Here is a 19,007-nt window from a genome sequence, read left to right on the forward strand (position 1 = left end):
AATCCCTCACACGTCAATTGATTTAAAAACTATTCTGTCAAAGCTGAACAGCAGTGTACTTGTTTATTGTTGTTTATTAATGTTTATCTTGATGACAGTCTTCATCAGTGTGGAGGATTTTAGCGTTTGCACATATTTATGTTCTCAGGTTTGCTGGAGGGTTTTGTTGTTCCGTCTTTCTCTGTAAAACATCAACGGATTGAAGTCGGGCGACATACTTGTCCAGGTCACAGGCTTCACGTTTCTCTTCTTTAGAAACTCTTGTGTGGTTTAGTCAGTGTATTTGGATCATTGCTGGAATATTCCTCTTCTGTCAAGCTTCAGGAGGCTGATGTCATCCACAGACACTCATGGCACATCTATAAATACCCCTCTCTGACACTCATCTCCTCACTCCTGCCTGTGTTTGTGTTTGTGCTCGTCTGGATCCATTCACAGCAAACATGCTGGGACTCCTCTGAGATGAACATGTTTCTGAGTTTCATATGAACTAAGAGTGTTCTCCCATAATTCATCAGGTGTCTTTTCCTGTTTAATCTAGCACTTTTGTGCAGAGGCGTTTCTGATTATGATCAGTGTTAAAAACAGTTTAGAGTCAATTTTATGCACTATACCATTGAAAATGTTGGAGTATTTTTTTTTTAAATAAATGCTGTTCTTTTGAACTTTCTATTCATCAAAGAATCCTGAAAAATAAAATACATTTAATAAATGCAGTTTTAGTGAGCAGAAGATATTTCTTTCAAAAGCATTGGAAAATCCTAATTATTCCAAACATTTGACTGCTAGTGTATTTTAAATGTAGCCTGTCTCTTTATGAAACAAATAGTTATACTATAAATGCAGCTCAGAACAGAAAATGTCAAACCCTTTGATGGGGTCTTGAAAATGTAAAACTAAACGTCAGCGGTTCACATATAAACTGAGGCCTGTTTGATTACACTTTCAATCTTCGATGTCTAAAGTACCTGTGCGACCCTTACTTGTGTTGGAGTGTGTATAATGTAAATGTAACAGAGATGAAAAATGTCGTTCCACTTCATCAATCCTGCAGTAATGAGGCTGAGTGGAAGCTAAACAGAGAGGAGTATGTCCATAAAAGGCTTCAGTGGAGGATCTGAACATCAGACTCACTGCTTCCTCTCACAGCAGACACAGAGAATGGGACAAAAACAAACATCATTTCACGATCATTTGTAAATGTATGACATCATGAGTTTCAGATGTTATAAATGCTCCATTACCTGATAATAAACGTGTAACACAAGCGTTTGAAACGAGACAAACAGGCTGACTAACACCATTGTCCTCATCGGTAACAGTGCGACACGCCAAACAGTTACACGATTATCTCCAGCACTATTAATGCGAACTGTGAGCTGGAATGAGGACAGATCTTGGTTCTAAATCATCAAGCTGATCTGAACTGGAAGAGTCAGTTCTCGTGTAGCTCTTTAGTTATTCGGGGTTTTTTTTTCTGAGGAAAGCTCGTAAGGAACCTAAACAAAAGCAGCCCTCCGGCATTTTACTACAGGCCATGACAATAGAGGAGGACTGCATCAGATCTGCTCAATTAACATGCTTCCCTCATTTCTCAATAATTCCATTCTGAGCTTATCTAGTATTATCTGAGCTGGTTGAGTGGGTAACGTTAGTCAAATAAGGTAAACTCCAGTCCTCACGTGTCGACAGGAACCTAAAATTAAACCAGGGAACAGCTGAGTGCTCTGGTGTGTGTGTGTGTGTGTGTGTGTGTGAGAGAGAGAGAGAGAGAGAGAGAGAGAGAGTGTGTATTCGGTCACTGGTGTCCACAGACGCACGCACGCGCGCGCGAGCGGCTGGAGCGTCTTTGTCTGTCCACGCGCGCTGTGTGACAATAACACGATGACACGATTCTCTTATTCCGAATATATCGCTTTATTTCGATCAACGGACACAAAAAGGAACTCGTCAGCGCAGAAAACATCATCATCATCATCATCATCATCTGGACGAGCTGCAAACCGCGACGAAGAGCCGACAGACCCCTCAGAGTAAGTCCTTCAGTGTGTGTTTGTTTGTTTGTGTTCGTGTTTACCGTGTTTGTTTACTATCGCAGTTAATTCCTTAACAGAAAAAAAATAATCTCAAATGAACTGGGTTCAGTTTATGACAGGTGTGTGATTTGTGTCTGTGTGATCTTCAGCTGTCATTTTAGATATGAGGAAAAGAGACTCTTATTTATCTTTTGGAGAGACCGGGGCAAGTTGTCACACTTTTGTCCAGTCAGTCTTTGTGGGTTGATTTAAAAAAGTAAACACAAGCTGTAAACTACACACAGAGACACGGTGACCGCTACAGAGGGTCATTTGTCCCATGGGGTAAGTTGTCACTGTGGAACTGCTATTAAAATCCATATCACGGGCTTTTTGGCCAAATGTGCCCATTATAAAACACAATTAATGAAACATGTAAAAACGAAAATGATGCAAAAATATAGTTCGGTTTTGGTAAACAGAAATCTAAAATGATAAATAAAACGCATGTGACAACTTGCCCCGACCTGACATGAAAATGACCCTTGTCCTGAGAACACAGTTCAAGCTCTGCCTTTAGATCGGTCTTCAAGACATACTGAGTCTTGTCTTATTGTACGTCTGCATCTGTTTATTTAGTTCACATAATACTCAACAGATATTACACATGATACTGTAAATATAGCCTCTGTGACAGAATTTACAAAAACACTTAGGACAACAAATGTTTGATTATTTAGAGCTTGTGGCAACAGCCCCATGTGACAACTAGCCCCAGCCTCTGCTACAACAGACACATACATTGATTTGTTTTGATTATGCACAACATCTAAATGTGTTCTTAATGCTCTCGATCCTCCAGAGTGATTTCTGCAGTCAGAAGAGCACATGAGCAGAACGTGAGCGACGTGTCTGACTCAGACGAATGGACGGCTCTGCATGAAGCCGCTCACCTTGGACAGACACACTGCGTTCAGGAGCTGCTGAAAGGTAAGAGATGTTTGGATACACCTGTTCTGGAGAGAGCGCTGACAACTAAATCAGCTTTGGACAAAAGACAGGATGACCCTGGGTTAGAAGAGCCACGGGAGTGTTTTTTCAGGAATTTCTAAAAAACCGGTCAGACGGGTCGAGTTACTCCTGTGCTTTGGCTCAGCCCTTAAGTGTTTTATGGCGTTAGTCAGTGTTGGTCATCTGCGGTGATTTATTAGCGTGTGCTGATGAAGCGTGTTCACGTGCCGTGTGTGACAGATCCTCACGTGTGTGTGGACAAACGCACGCTACAGGAGCAGACGCCGCTGCTGCTCGCCGTCGACGGACGACACCCGGAGTGTGCCAGGAGTCTTCTGGAAGCGGGAGCCGACCCTGACATCAGCAACAAAAACAAAGAGACGCCTCTTTATAAAGGTACTTTCACTGTGAGGTGCTTCAACATTTCATCTGTGTGTCAGCTCTACCAAAACAATGGTGTCACTATTTACCCCAGTTTAGTTCAACAATGAACAATGTCAACTGAAAATGTTCTTTTTCTTGAAGAAATGTGTCATTCCATCACTGTCTCACCAATGGATCCTCTGCAGTGAATGGGTGCCGTCAGAATCGGAGTCCAAACAGCTGATAAAACATCACAATAATCCACAAATAATCCACACCAGTCCATCAGTTAACATCTTGAGAAGACAAAAAGCAAACAAATTTATCAAGACATTTTCAACTACAAACTTGCTTCTGGCTAAAATATAAACTCACAATCTATAAAAAAAAGAGTCCATCTCCTGTTGTCTCTCACATCAAAATCAGATCATATCAGTGCATATTTCTCTCCTAATTCAGAACAGACCACTTTATCACTGGAAGCAGCGTTATTATGGAGTCTTAATAATGGATTTGTTTCAACTTTTGTCTTGTCAAGTTGTTCACTGATGGACTGGAGTGGTGTGGATTATTGAGATGTTTTTATCAGCTGTTTGGACTCTCGTTCTGACGGCACCCATTCACTGCAGAGGATCCATTGGTGAGACAGTGATGGAATGATACATTTATACAAACTCATCAGCACATTTTCAGCTAATGTTATGTTTGGGTGAACAATTGCTTTAAGCTTCAATTCAGTTTAATGTTTAAAGTTGAGTTTAGTTCAATGAAAGTGTCTGAATCAGCTGTAGAGCAGCTCTTCATTATCCAGCTCAGTTTAATGAGTGTTTTCTTCACGTGTAGCGTGTGAGCAGGAGTGTATCAGCACGGTGAGGCTGCTGCTGGCGTTCGGTGCGGCGGTGAATCAGCGTTGTTATCGCGGCTGTACAGCTCTACATGAAGCGGCGAGACGAGACAACGCTGAGCTCTGTGAGACGCTCCTGCAGGCCAGAGCCGCCATCGACGCCCGCAACGCAGATGACGTCACACCCGCTATAGAAGCGGCACGACACGGACGGACAGAAACTCTGGCTTATCTGATCCGGAACGGTACTGAACGTTGTGTTTACTAACAGGCCGCTTGAGGTTCTAGATTTTGAGTCTCTCTAGTATGCAGTTATTTTGAGATCTTCTGTTAATGTCAGCAGTAGGCAGTTCACTTTGGTGTCCTGTGACTGTCTGTAAAAACTTCAGCCCTAACTGTGTGTTTTGTAGCGAGTGCTGTGTTATAAACTACTCTTCTAACAATAGCTAGACTTATAAATAGCTAAACACATCGTCTGTTTTCCCTCTATATGATTTTTTTTTAATATATTTTGTAAGCTGTGAGTTTTCAAAATTTAAAATGAATATTCTACTGGGACATGAATAAAAGAAAGAATATGATAGCTAACTGAAAACAAAGACCTAGTACAAAGTAAGTAAACCATGACCAGCGGTAGATATAAAACACAGAACAGGAAATCATGTGTGTTTACAAGACATTTATTTCAAGATATTGAGGAATGTCTTCTAAATTCAAAACAGTAGAAACACTAGAGTCAATGGCAACAGCTGTGTTGTGTTTGTCCCGTCAGGCGCCGGTGTGAACGTTCAGACGTGTGACGGCAGCACCGCTTTAACTGAAGCCTGCAGACACGGACACGGAGAAACCGTCAAGCTTTTGCTCAAACATCACGCGGACGCCAACAAAGCCACCGACGCCGGACTCCTGCCGCTGCATATCGCCAGCCAGCACGGACACAAAGAGTAAGAATTCAGTCTGATCTAGAGATAGAGAACTACATCTGTGTCCTGCAGCAAATGTGGTCCGACAGCTGACGCCTGACACTCCTGACGAGAAACCAACAGCTGGACAGAGACACAGCCGCTAGTGCTGACCACATGATTACTGTAACACAGGTGTGCTTTACACCAAGAGTTCACCACACAATGAGAACTTGATAAAAACGTCCTCAACTTCAGATCAATCAACATGTAGATGTGCGTTTCTTCAGGGAAACAGATTTGAAGAATCCAAACAGCTGATACAAATGTCGCAATAATCCACACCACTGCAGTCCATCAACTAACATCATGAGAAGAGAAAAGCCTCAGTTACTTGTGGATTATTGTGATGTTTTTATCAGCTGTTTGGACTGTCATTCTGACGGCACCCATTCACTGCAGAGGATCCATTGGTGAGACAGTGATGAATGACACGTTTCTACAAATCTGATGAACAAACAAACAAACTCATCTACATCTTCATTTTCATTTCTTGGTGAACTATTCCTGTAAGAAAGAGGTCTCAAACTCAATTCCTGGAGGGCCGCAGCTCCAACTCACCTGCTGGAAAGTTTCTAGTAATCCTGAAGACCTTGATGAGCTGGATCAGGTGTGTTTGATCAGGGTTGGAGCTAAACTGTGCAGAGCTGCGGCCCTCCAGGGATTGAGTTTGAGACCACAGCTGTATGAGGTTTGATAGTGTCCTGAAGATGTAACGAATCATTGATTTGTAGGATTCATTTCTGAAACGGTGTCTTTTCCAGGATTGTTTCCTTATTGCTCCCGATCACCAGCCGGGCTAGGATTCGGCAAAGCGGCATCTCTCCTCTCCATTTGGCGGCGGAGCACGACCGTCAGATGGTCACGAGTCTGCTGATCGAGTCGGGATTCGACGTCAACGGTAAACTCTCTCGCGAGCGTTCGGCCAAGTTCCACGACCGCCGCGTTTCGGCTCTGTACTGCGCCGTCGCCGCCAGGAACACGCGGACCGCCGGAATCTTGCTGAAGGCCGGCGCCGATCCCAACGTAGACCCCTTCGGCCCTCTGCTGTTAGCGGCGCGTCACGGCTGTCTGAAGACGGTGGCTCTGTTGGTGGAACACGGAGCTCACGTCAACGCTCGCCCGCCCGGCCCCACGGCGGCTTTCCCGGCGGTGCTGCTGTACGCTCATCGACTGGACGTCCTTCAGTATCTGCTGGACAACGGCTGTGACGCTCAGGCCTGCTTTACCTGCGACAGACATCACAGCCACGAAGATGCACACTTCAGAAGTCACACAAGCCAAAGACACACAAACTGCACAAAAGCGTTAAAGGTATCGATTCACTGTCGTGAGATATTTTTGTCCAAGCCGTTCTCTGTAGCCTCACAGTGTGTTTTAGCTTCTGACGGCTGAATCTGAAGTTCTCTGTGTGTGATTTCAGTTTTGCGACTGGGTCTCATCCTCCTGCTGGAGATATTCAGTCGGTCAGGTCGTTGATTTGCTCCTGGACTATGTAGGAAACGTTCAGCTCTGCAGCACGATCAAAGACCTCCTTCTGGACAAACAGGAGTGGACGAGCATCAGCGAGAAAACATGTGAGTGCATGAGCATCCGTTCGCATTATAAACCACGGCTCATCTGGCAGTAAAAGCAGAGATGCTGAGATCACTGCGATGATTTGCCTAACCGTTCAACAGTTTAACCACTTAAAGAAACAGTGACACATTTATAATATAAATTATTTTCATTACTTGTTTTCTACACAGTAGACAACTCCAGTGTTTCAATTTTAGATTTAAAATGAGGACTTTTTATTTAGGTAAATGTTAAATGTACATTATAAACATGATTGAACACAGGCTTCAGTTCCAGTGGTAACGGTGTTGTTGTCCAGAGACGTGTGTTTCCAGCTGATGTTAAGGTAGTTGTGCGTCTGCATACTGAGCTGAATAAACGTGATCGTTTGTGTGGTTACAGCGTCTCCACGAGCCCTGATGCATCTCTGTCGGCTGAAGATCCGAGAGCAGCTGGGGACTCAGAGACTGAGATGTGTTCAGTCGCTGCCGCTGCCGGACCGAATGCTGCAATATCTGAGCTCCAGAAGCAGAAGCTGCTCCACTCCTGGCTTCCAGAGACACGCTCCATTCACCGCATCCGTGTGTGTTCAGCTCAAGGCTAATGAACCACATCAACACTGAAATGAGATTTCTGCTGGATATTTAAACGGCTAGCTGTGAGATTGTTGTGCCCATTGTGGACTGTGTGTTTTGTGTATTTATAACTTTAATTTATCTTGGCTTATTTTTTTTTAAACTGGTACTCATGTTTTTGTTTGATACACATTTTTATGTAGTTGGATTATCTGAAAAGACTGAGTGTGAGAGCGATCACAAAATAAATGTGCTCTCCTCAACAATTCTGTTGTCCAAATGTGCTGCTCTCTTGAAAGGCTGACATTCCTTTAACAAACAGTGTAAAACAATCACTTATTACCAGTTTTAATCTGTTAATTTAACACAAGACCAGGATTATGATCAATTTTCTAGAGTGACAACAACTCTAACTCAAGAATAATAAATAATCTCTAGATCACAGATAAATCATGTTGTTTTAGGAATGTTTGATCTGGAAGAGGAATAACGTGATTCTGTTTGACTTTATTAAATGAACACCACAGACAGTCACCTGCTGCCCAGAGAAGACAGTGTTTGTATAAAGGACTGAAAAACAAACCAGTGTCTGCTCCTGTAAAAATGATTCATTTAATATCTTCAGTTTCACTAAAGCCCATAAAACCAATACACCAGTGTTTTATTCTTGCTACATCTGTACTTTAAGTGCTTAAAGGCGAGTGATCATTAAATCCTGCTTTTCAATCCATCCTCATTCGTGTGCATAAGGTGTCAGTAATCGGTTAGAACAGAGTAAAGTTCGCTAAAGTGACTCTAATCGTTGTTAGTATTCCTCCTGCAGCTGAATGAACACTAAATGAAGCCGAACACGCTGAAAATAGAGGAGGAGACCGCGGGTTTGGTGGGAATCGGCTTGATGATCACATGCGCGCTGTTATTGTGAAGTCCGTCGATAAAGTTGTGCGCGATTTCAATGTTGCTCTCAGTCGTTTTGTTCCTGAAAGCCGCGTCCGCGTGAGGAAGCAGAAAGCGGCTGTGAAGCGCGTGCAGTCCGCGGTACGGAAGCGAGCAGCACGAGCACGCGCACGCCACACTCCTCCTCGGCGGCTCCGCGTTACCGGACAACAGCGGGCTTGCTTTCAAGTCATCATAAAGCATCTTCCTTTTCTCGCCGTTCGTCGCTGGCGATCTGACCCGCGCAGTCCCGTTCGCGTTGTTCTTGAGGAAGTGCTCCAGACGCTCTCTGCTGCCGGAGGAGGACTGCGGTTCCTTCCAGAAAGACGCCGGGAGCTGCCGCTTTCGCATGGGGACTTGTCCGGACCGCGCGTCGTCCTCCGAGCTCGGGCTCAGATCCGCGTTCAGATGCTCCTCTCTCCCGTTAGCATGCGGCCCGTCGCGGGCGAGCACAGCGGCTTTATTCTCGGCAAGTTTAGGAAACGTCGAGTCGCCGTTTCTAAGCGAATGACAGCGAGGTATCTTTGCGTATCGGTGCGAGAATCGCTTGAGCTGCTTCTGCAGGTATTTGCGGTGGTCCACGGAGCGCCTGCAGGGCGCAGATCGGTCGAGGGCCGCCTTGATGTCGCTGGAGGCCAGATTGACGAAGTTCAGAAGCGTTTTCACCTCGCTGTCAGAGTTGGCCATCGCGCTCATTCACACCTCAGCAGCACTCTGCGTTTAAAGGAACAGCACATCTTCACTCCTGTAAAGCCCTGACATCCACGTCTAGAGTAAAACAGTCGCAATAATGCATCCAAGGACGAGGCGTTTTGCATCAGCCCTTTTCCATGCTCGCAAACAAAAAGTCGCTGAAGTGATGTCCAGCTCGTCTGGCCTCTATAATAGCCCAGGCACTCAAAGAAGCTGAATGACTATAGACTCGGTGCAGTTATGGTGCTTTCCTGAGCCAATCAGCGACCTCACTTCCCTCACAATGCACCCCAATGAGCCACCGAGATCCCGGTGTCGAATTCTTTGCCACCCCAAATTGTTGTCATGGAAATCCCAGAGGGAAAATAGCAGCAGATGCAATATTTCTCGGTGGAAACGGCGGCCCGATCCTCCCCGACTCCCTTCGGCCGCGGCCCGTTTTTAGATCCGCAGAGTTTCTAAAGGGACGAAGGGGTTGGTCGACCGCCGCAAAAGCCCCGTTTCGGTCGCTCGTGGCCGTCCCGATCCGAAGTTGCGCTCTTCACCTCGGACTGATGTCGGGAGGAGCGGGTTCGGGGGAGGAGGCGCGGAGGAGATGTGCGCATAACCATGGAAAGGGGGCTTGAGCGCTCAAGAATCTTGTCTTTCTGTTTGCCCCCTCAATCGAGCCACACAAAAGCTGAATTACTCATTCAAACCTCACGGGACAAAGGCGGAGGAGCCGGATAGCACTCTCGCATTTGTAGTCAAACATTCGGAGACTTAAATCGAGTCGTCGTGAAAGAGAAAGAGTTAGACAAAGCCCATAGAATTGCCATCAGCAAACATTTTCCTGTGTCATATTAGTGGGTCTCCATGGCTCCTTCTGGCGGGGGGACAATAGCACAAGTTTGCACACTCGAATACTGTCACCCTGCCAACGGCAACAAGGGCCAGAAACAGGACAATCCCCGCAAAAAGCACCGGCACCACGGGGAAGGCTGCAATAGAAAAGGAAAAAGGGACTTGTGAAATGCTAATTGAGCTCCGTCCCTCATTGAGAGGAGAAAAGAGAGCGGGGCTACCGATCCCGTCCCGGCGGAGGAGCTTCAGATGTGAGGAGCGGATCGGTCTGGACCGCGGGGGAGCACCTGCTCCGTTAAACGCTGATGTTCAGAGTCTGTCGGCATCTGTCCGGATGAAAACGTCACGACAGCAATCCTCCGCCCGTTCGGCCTCGAGATGACTTCAAATGATGTAAAATAAGACAAAACAAGCATCAACATCATCTAAAACAACCCAAAATCAACAAGTGTCTTATTTTTCAGAAGATCCAGAGGCTTTACTGATAGTTGTACAGTTGGCTCCGAAAGGCTCCTATAAATGATTTCTATTGAAATCCATACCGCACACTCAGAAAATGTTCCCAAATGCATCCTGCAACCGCAGTTCATCTTGAATTCAAGTGCAAACTGAAAGTGCATCAATGCCACCTGCAACACGGCCACACATGAAAAACCACACTTCTTCGTAAATATAAACAATCATTACAAAAGCAGTCACTCATTTTCACGTAAGTGACCCTGGACCACAAAACCAGTCATAAGGGTCAATTTAGCGAAATTGAGATTTATACATAATCATGGAATAAATAGGTTTTCCACTGATGTATGGTTTGTTAGGATAGGACAATATTTGTCCGAGATACAACTATTTGAAAATCTGAGGGTGCAAAAAGAAAATCAAAACATATAGCCTTTGAGGTTGTCCAAATGAAGTTCTTAGCAATGCGTATTACTAATCAAAAATAAAGTTTTTATATATTTACGATAGGAAATTTACCAAATATCTTCATAGAACATGATCTTTGTTTAATATCCTAATGATTTTTGGCATAAAAGAAAAATGGATAATTTTGATCCACACAATGTATTGTTGGCTATTGCTACAAATATAGCTGTGCTTCTTAAGACTGGTTTTGTGGTTCAGGGTCACATATAATCTCTAGTGTATTAGTGGCAAAAACCTTTAGTTTAGTTCTGTAGTTGGTGAATGTGTAAAAACGTGTTTCACGTCAGTTCTTTATAAATCCTCACTTTTGACGCAGGATGAAATCCATGGCATTTAGGATCAAATCTGATCACACGTGGATGTAATAAATGTGGCCCAAGGATGCCACTGTCTTGAAAATCCTGAATACACGAGGAAGCCTCTTTCAAAAAGTGTGATTCTCATGTCTTTTACAACCTATGGGCAGTTTATAACAACTAGATAATTCTGAAATATTTTTTTGACATGTATTATGTCAAGATCTATTATTTTTTATAGGTTAGAAATTCTTGGAAATATATTTGTAAATGCCTACAGTCATGTGAAAAAGTTAGGACACCTTATTGAATTTCATGGTTTTCCATATCAGGACATCATAAAAAAAAATCTGTTCCTTGGCTAGTCTTAAAATTTAGAAAATAAAACCTCAGATGATCAACAACACATGACAAATTGCACTGTCATCATTTATTGAACAAAAATTAAGCCAAAATGGAACAGCCATGTGTGACAAAGTTAGGACACCCTTACTGTTAACATCTGAATAAAGAGGGTAAATAACAGTCAAACACTGCTAATCAAATACCTCTGATCAACGGATCATCAGCAAGTCTGAGCGTCTCTATAAAAGCATAAGCTTTGGCAGTTTGCTGGTCTGGAGTCTTCAGGTGTGTGTTAACACAATGCCAAAGAGGTAAGACATCAGAAATCCTCTTAGAGAAGCAATTATTGCTGCCATCAGTCCTAGAAGAGTAATACGGCCATGTCCAAACAATTTGAAGTTTATTCACAAGTGGAAGACATTTAAAACAGACACCTCTCCTTCCAGGAGTGGACATCCTAGAAAATTCACCCCAAGATCAGAGCGTGTAATGCTCAGAGAAATGACACACAACCCAAGAACTACACCTCAGACTCTACAGGCCTCAGTTAACATGTTAAAGGATCAAGTTCATGACAATACCATTAGACAGATATGGGACAAAAATGGCATGTTTAGAAGCCTTGGCAAAAGAAAGCCTCTTCTATCTAAAAACAAAACAAAAACATGGCAGCACAGTTTAGGTCTGCAAAGTTGCATCTGAACAAAACAAGTCTTCTAGAATAATGTCCTTTGAACAGACGAGGCCGAAGTGGAGGTGTTTGGCCATAATGCACAGCGCCAAGTTTGGTGAAAACCTAAAGAGCCTATCAGCACTAACACCTCATACTAAAAGACAAGCATGCTGGAGGAGGGCTGATGATTTTGGGTTTGTTTTGTAGCCGCAGGACCTGGACACCTCACAGTTATTGAGTCGCCATCAACTCCTCTGTATATCAAAGTATTCTCGAGTAAAATATGAGGGCATCTGTCTGACAGCTAAAGTTGGGCCAAAACTGGGTCATGGAACAGGACAATGATCTTAAGCACACCAGAAAATCTACATCAGAATGGCTGAAAAGAAAAGAATCAAGGTGTTGCAATAGCCCAGTCAAAGTCCAGAGCACATCCTGACAAACCTTAATAAACTGGAGCATGTTGAAAAGAAGAGTGGTCCAACATTTCTCCAGAACAATGTGAGAGACTGATAAAGTCACGCAGAAAATGAATATGAATTGACTCATAGGGTGTCCTAACTTTGTCACACATAACCTTTCCCTCTTGTCTTTATTTTTCTCAAATAAATAATGACACTGTGTGATATGTCATATGATGATTTTTATCTGAGGATTTATTTTCCAAATTTTAAGACTTGCCAAGGACCAGATCATTTTTTATTACGTCCAGATACAGAAAACCATGAAATTCAATAGGGTGTCCTAACTTTTTCACATGAATGATATTGAATCCATATTAAGTAAATCAGGAATGACTGGGAGGTCATGGTGTGTTTGTTGTGAGGAAGTCGCTGCGGTAAAGACTGCAGAAACTCAAATGTTCTGCTCCTCATCCTCTAACGCTCCTTTTCTGTCCATGTTTCTCTACTGTCCATCTGAAAGGCCAGTGAAACAACAGCTCTGCTCTTCTGAGGAGCGAGTGAATGAAGGCACGTCCCAATAAAGGCCTGCTGACGTCTGTCTGACTGCCTGATGAAGATGGATGACTGGGCAGATGGACTGACAATAGGCACATCACATCATTTTACAGGAAACACTGTGTTCTGTGAAATTCTGTGCTCCTGCATGGATAACTTTAAGCTTTAGGGCAAGAGAAACTATATCAGCTAATAAAATATTAACATGACATGGAGTGATAATAAATAAATAATCAATAATAAATTTAATGCAATCAAGTGATTGCAGTGAATTATACAGTGTACAGTTTGCTATTAAGTACTCATCTTCATCATTAATTTCTCTGGAAATAGGGCAACGATGCAGGGTTTCAGTGTCAGTTTCTGCAGAAATGCTGAACATTCACAAATGTTCTATAAAAGGGTCTGGAGTAGTTGAGAAGGAAGACAAAGGTCCAGTACAACCCAAGCCAGAGCTCTGAAACCCAACAGAAGATCTTAAATATTGATTCTGTTTAAATGTTTTTCTTAGTCAGCTGTGAGCTAAAATATGCCCTATTCTCACATCCAGAACATGTTTCCTTTTCTATAGCGCTCCCTACTGGCCGCTCATATCAAGCTCATGAGCAATAGTCTGATCTCAGGAGTGTCTGATCTCAGGAGTGTCTGATCTCAGGAGTGTCTGATCTCAGGAGTGTCTGATCTCAGGAGTGTCTGATCTCAGGAGTGTCTGATCTCAGGAGTGTCTGATCTCAGGAGTGTCTGATCTCAGGAGTGTCTGATCTCAGGAGTGTCTGATCTCAGGAGTGTCTGATCTCAGGAGTGTCTGATGATAGAGCTGCTCACAGTCAGGACACAAGGAAAGAAGACTGAGCAGAAACAGACTTTTTAATTCTTCACACTATGAACAAACCTTCTGTGTTTAAACCACAACGTAAGAGCCTTACATGTAATACAAAAATACTCTTTACAGCAGAGTTAGGAAATGTAAATTTATAAATTCCAACAAACTGCACAAACAAAAGTAATAATATGACAAATGTGCTCAACTATACCAGACTGAACAAAGAGTTCTAACGAGTTAGTCAGGTAATTTAACGCAACTTACTGATATATGGACAGCGTTTCATGGCATGTCAGACGTAGAGTCGGTCTGTGTGTTGAAGCTGGAGCGTTTCAGAAGGCCGGCGTCGGTCAGAGAGTATCGTCGAGCGGCCCAATCCATCCGCTCCTGACGCACCGACAGCAGCTCCTCCGCTTCCTCAGGGAGCGACCGTTCATCCTGAATCAACAACACAGAACACATCACACACACATCTCTGAGACTCGGAGTTCAGTTTGTCTGATCAGATCACATTCATTATCTGCCCGTTTTCACATATCATCCGCATTGGTTTAATCTTTGTGAAATCTGCCACGCACTGACAAGAGGAAACTACTTCAGTATAATATCAAATATGATCAATCAGAAAATCAATTCACAGTGTGAGTAAGGTTGGATTTGATTTCCTCATTACAGATTTTCAGCCAGCTTTGCATCATTACAGTGTCGGTAGAGTCTGTGAGTCCCCAGCGCATCGATCTACACAGAAAACGTGAAAAAGGAAACAGCCCAGTTTTAGTAAGCTTTTTTCTGCAAGCATATGAAAAAAAGAGTGCATCAGATTTCGTTCCCCCAGTGAGATGGTAAAGGGATCTTATTATAATATTAATGCCCCTTAATCAGCATGTTTCCACCACAGTGTCATCATTTTGAGAATAACAACGGCGTAGCAGTTCTAACGCCACGGCAAAAGTTCAAACAAAGCATGCGAACTGTTGTGTTGTTAGCTGCACAGATGAGCATAGAACACCATTTAGAGTCCCAGCCACACAGAAGAAAAGAGATTTATTTCCTGTATATTATGATGCTGCCAAAGACACAGAAATTTGGGAAATGACTGTAATGCAGTTTGTGTGCAATTCTAGGACTGAGATCACCCAAAATTAAACTAAAAACCAGTTCTGATTTACAGCCGGCTGACCAGTGCATCACTAGAACCCAAAACTTTCCCACAGCGCTGATTTAAAACAAGCGGGCGCTTCTTTGAGCTTTTGCGTGCCATCTGAACACGCAGGTCTTGTTTTGTGTTGCTGCATAGATCATCTCTTCTTCTGCGTTTCCTGTTGTGACAGTCACCATTGCATTACCGCACACGCCCCCTTCTGGATTGATCCTCTGTGACTGACTCTATTCATCGTCTGATGACACCGTTCGGGATGATAACCTCTGCTTTTATACAGCTTATAACATTACAGCTTAATCAATAAATCAATAAAATAAATAGATGGTGATAATATTGAATAATATCACGATACTGAGTGACGATGAACCCCTTCACTGCAGAGGTGAGACAGTGATGAATGACATTTCTACAAATGAAGAAATAAACCCATCTACTCCTTGATTAAACAAAGTGAGAACACTTCCAGCTAATGTTCAAATAATGGGTCAACTACTACTTTAATTAGGTTATGTGTGAATGAATCGTGTTGGTAAACAGGTCTATAATGAAACGTTTCTGATATTACAGCTATACTGACTCACCTGCTCCATTTGAACAGACTGGTTGCTGTAGCTGCTCATATAGGCGTCGACCAGAACGGTGTAGTCGGACATCAGGGCATCGAGGAGCACGAGGCGCAGCGGGAGAAGATGACCGACGGAAGCGGCCATGATGTTCATCAGAGCAGGAGGAGACGGACGGATGTACCACACCTCAGGACACTCCTGCAGGAGAAGAGGACGCTTACGGCAGTGTTCAGACCGTTAGTGTTCGTGAAGAGATCATCTACAACAGGGCTTTACCGTCAAAGACAGTGACAGGATTACACTCCGTAATGTAATAAGAAGCAGATTGCAAACAAAAGCACTAATAAACACAACAGAACAAAAAAGAAATAAAAGACACAAGTCTTGTCATTTTACTACTGATTTATAAAACAGCTCCTAAGTTTGCACTCTATGGCCTGGTTTCACAGACAGGGCTTAGACTAAACCAGGATTAGGCCATAGTTAAATTAGGACGTTTAAATCATTTTTATAAACATGCTTTAGAAAAAACATTACTGGTGTGCATTTTGAGATGAAACAAAGGCACTGATATATTTCAGGATCAGCCAATGCAAGGTTCTTTCAGGTGCAACGGCTCAGACTTACATTTTAGTCTGGGACTAGGTTTCAGCCTTGTCTGTGAAACCAAGGGAAGGTGTCTTAGACTGATGCATTTAATGCTCCTGAATCCTAATGAATCCTCTGGGAAACACTGCTAATGAAGCGTGTGAAACATCAACTGATGGTGCATCATTAACAAACATCTACTGCTCATCTGTCCGACACATTCAACACATGACTTTGGTTTCAGACCTTGAGGTGGAGTTCTTTGGACCACAGAGGTGAAAGGTCAGTCGTGGGGAGTTTGAGGTGAAGTCTGAGCACCTCCTGGAGAGAGCTGACCCGGTCCGGGAGAAAGCCTCCGGTCTCATTGTAGAAGAGCATGAGATCAGCGACCTGCAGCAGAACACACCGTCAACACTTCTGAGGGAACAGAGCTGAACACAAACATGACTTAAATAATGAAACCACTGTCACTGGTTTCAGCTGAAACTGAAGTTTCACAACTAGTGAATTCTACGCTGTTATTTTTCGAATTACTGTGGAGATAAAAATAAACTTCTCGACTTAAGCAGGTCTAAGTGAACCGCATCTTCCTGCAGATTCCAGCTCCAACCACATGCCGGAGTTTTTTAGCGCATGAGGCTCAGGTGTGCATCTGTCCAGGATCAGGGTCTGCTGTGTGACGTCAGGTGTACATACCTGTGTGTCAAAGACATTGGTGAGGTTGACTCTGAACTCTGCTCTCAGGCATCGGGCAACGCAGCGGCAGTCGTGAACCACCTGAAGAGTCAGAAGATGCGGTAAGCGCTTGGTTCCTCCGCTGACATCAAAACAGTCCTCTCACCTTCAGGATGTGGCGACTCTCCATAATCATGGACAGGCCGTTCTTAAAAGCTTGTCCGCCGAGCAGGAGGATATCAAACAGGTACACTACCTTCTTAGTGGCAACCTGTCCAAAATCATTCACACGGGTTTAATTTGACGGCGCTGACACGACTGAAGAACAACTAAACCTGAACTGAGCTGATGACGACACTACAGTCTTCTGTAGAGTACAGCACTGGGATTTACGTGATGCGAAAAACACATTAAACTTAACATGAAATGTCATGGAATTTGGTCCATTTTAAAATAATATCAAAATAAAAACAAAATGTTGCTTTTTTAATTTTAGAGAATCTAAGAAATTCAAAAGGAACACACAGAATTTGGAAAAATATAAAGGCCCTGAAAATGTGATTTGTGTTAAACTCTTAATAAATTACTTTTAAACTTAAGTGTCTTGAGTCCAATTAATTAGACATTCTTTTTGAGTGCTAAAATATGATTTAACTATTAAAACAAAGGCTAGCAAAAGATTTGGGAAAAAATAAAATGGATTTCATAGGGTTAGAATAGAGCCCTACAGCTACAGTAGGATAGAATTTGTTTGATGATTGACGAATTTTACAAATGTTAATGCGGTTATTTTCCTGTTTGTTAATGTGAAGCTGCTTTACTATTCCACTAACCTGCAACCAGCAAAGTCTCTCTTGTGCAGTCTGTCCAAACACATCAGCGCCGATTCCAATGACCTTTTGTGCTTGGATGTGCATGACCTGAAAAACAAAGAAAATCATATTAGACACCATCCACATGCAGGACAGATGATGAGTTGCACAATATAGAATCACTAAACTCACTGCTGGGCCAAACTTCTCATGAAGCTCATCTATCACCACATAATGAACACAGTCCTCCTGGACATCATCTGAGAAACAAGAAAACAGCCACAATAATCACCAACTGAAGGGAAAAGACTGATGATGTCAAATTACAGTTAACATGACAACAATTACCTAGAACCTTCTTCCTGAACGAGTGGATTTCAGATGTGTGTCCTTCATTAACGCTGAGCATACAACAAATAAACAAGTTGGACATAAACACTCATGACCAGATCTAATGCCTCCATCAAACACATTCATATTAATGTAAAGACACTCACAGATTTTCTTGATTGACATCCACTTTAAAAAAAGAAAAAGGGAAATGATTTCTTGGCTGAACCAACAAACACTGTGTATATGTTTAAACACCGTTTTGATTTGTTAATTATAAAGAAGTAGCAGAAACATTATGGGGTTATTATGCAGTTTACCTTTAAGAATTTCGTGTCCGAAAATTATCTTGACGCCTGGAAATTTCCGTCCGCTTTTCACTTCAGATACTTCAAGAAGGGAAAGGAAAAATATATATGAAGTTATGTAAACTGTGTTGTTATTAAAGGAATCTGTTTATTAGGTCTCTTACCGTCCTCTAAAATCACGGTCTTCTTCTGAGTGATTCGCTGAATAACGCCAGTGATTTGTGTGTCGAACAGAGTTATTTTAACGCGTTTTCTCTTCATATCATCCAGAAACCTGCTCTCCTCTGAAGATGATGCCATGACTGGTCTGTTAATGAAACTAATGAAGCTCCAAATGAACCGGTTAAATCTCTGCGCTTGTGTTTAATAACGATATGTTTTCTTCACCAAACGAGTTAAACACAAACCCCGCCCCGCAGGAGATTCAGAGGATTCGATTGGTCACGTAAATCACATCTGATTCGCTACTCACAGATCGCTACTCTCTTTAATAATCTCTTTAATAGAAACGAATAGACTCTTTATTGCAGCACTAATTTGGGCTCCTGAATTGTGTGTAGGTCTGTCCACCTATTGTTTTTAATTGCTGATTGTTTTATTGTAATATAATGTGGTCTTATGAGAAGAGCACAGACATAAATAAATAAACAAACAAACAAATATTAATTCACAGACATATGCGACAAATACAAAGACATATTACTTTAATGAAACCTAAACAATAAACCTACAGACTATACTAAC

At 42.8% G+C, this 19,007-nt stretch overlaps 3 protein-coding genes across 3 annotated transcripts; 1 reads left to right on the forward strand and 2 right to left on the reverse strand.

The window, feature by feature from the left end:
• The first annotated feature begins 1,813 nt into the window (after nucleotides 1-1,813).
• Nucleotides 1,814-7,375, forward strand: asb2b (ankyrin repeat and SOCS box containing 2b). The gene is made up of 8 exons (XM_073827395.1): nucleotides 1,814-2,033; nucleotides 2,878-3,005; nucleotides 3,267-3,422; nucleotides 4,233-4,478; nucleotides 5,006-5,177; nucleotides 5,960-6,509; nucleotides 6,619-6,772; nucleotides 7,155-7,375. The coding sequence occupies exons 1-8, from the start codon at nucleotides 1,885-1,887 to the stop codon at nucleotides 7,373-7,375; spliced, it is 1,776 nt and encodes a 591-aa protein (XP_073683496.1). The 5' UTR covers nucleotides 1,814-1,884.
• Nucleotides 7,376-8,153: 778 nt separating this feature from the next.
• Nucleotides 8,154-13,154, reverse strand: LOC141296118 (protein FAM181A-like). The gene has a single exon (XM_073827396.1). The coding sequence runs from the start codon at nucleotides 8,957-8,959 to the stop codon at nucleotides 8,162-8,164; it is 798 nt and encodes a 265-aa protein (XP_073683497.1). The 5' UTR covers nucleotides 8,960-13,154; the 3' UTR covers nucleotides 8,154-8,161.
• Nucleotides 13,155-13,974: 820 nt separating this feature from the next.
• exd1 (exonuclease 3'-5' domain containing 1) lies at nucleotides 13,975-18,749 on the reverse strand. The gene is made up of 11 exons (XM_073826627.1): nucleotides 18,428-18,749; nucleotides 18,251-18,344; nucleotides 18,123-18,173; nucleotides 17,974-18,026; nucleotides 17,818-17,885; nucleotides 17,647-17,733; nucleotides 16,980-17,084; nucleotides 16,835-16,915; nucleotides 16,385-16,528; nucleotides 15,566-15,748; nucleotides 13,975-14,260 (listed from the first exon to the last, which is right to left on the reverse strand). Exons 1-11 carry the CDS (start codon nucleotides 18,561-18,563, stop codon nucleotides 14,105-14,107), a joined length of 1,158 nt encoding a protein of 385 aa, XP_073682728.1. The 5' UTR covers nucleotides 18,564-18,749; the 3' UTR covers nucleotides 13,975-14,104.
• Between the last annotated feature and the right edge of the window lie 258 nt (nucleotides 18,750-19,007).

The sequence above is a fragment of the Garra rufa genome, chromosome 21 (assembly GCF_049309525.1).
Source record: "Garra rufa chromosome 21, GarRuf1.0, whole genome shotgun sequence".
Classification (NCBI taxonomy): domain Eukaryota; kingdom Metazoa; phylum Chordata; class Actinopteri; order Cypriniformes; family Cyprinidae; genus Garra; species Garra rufa.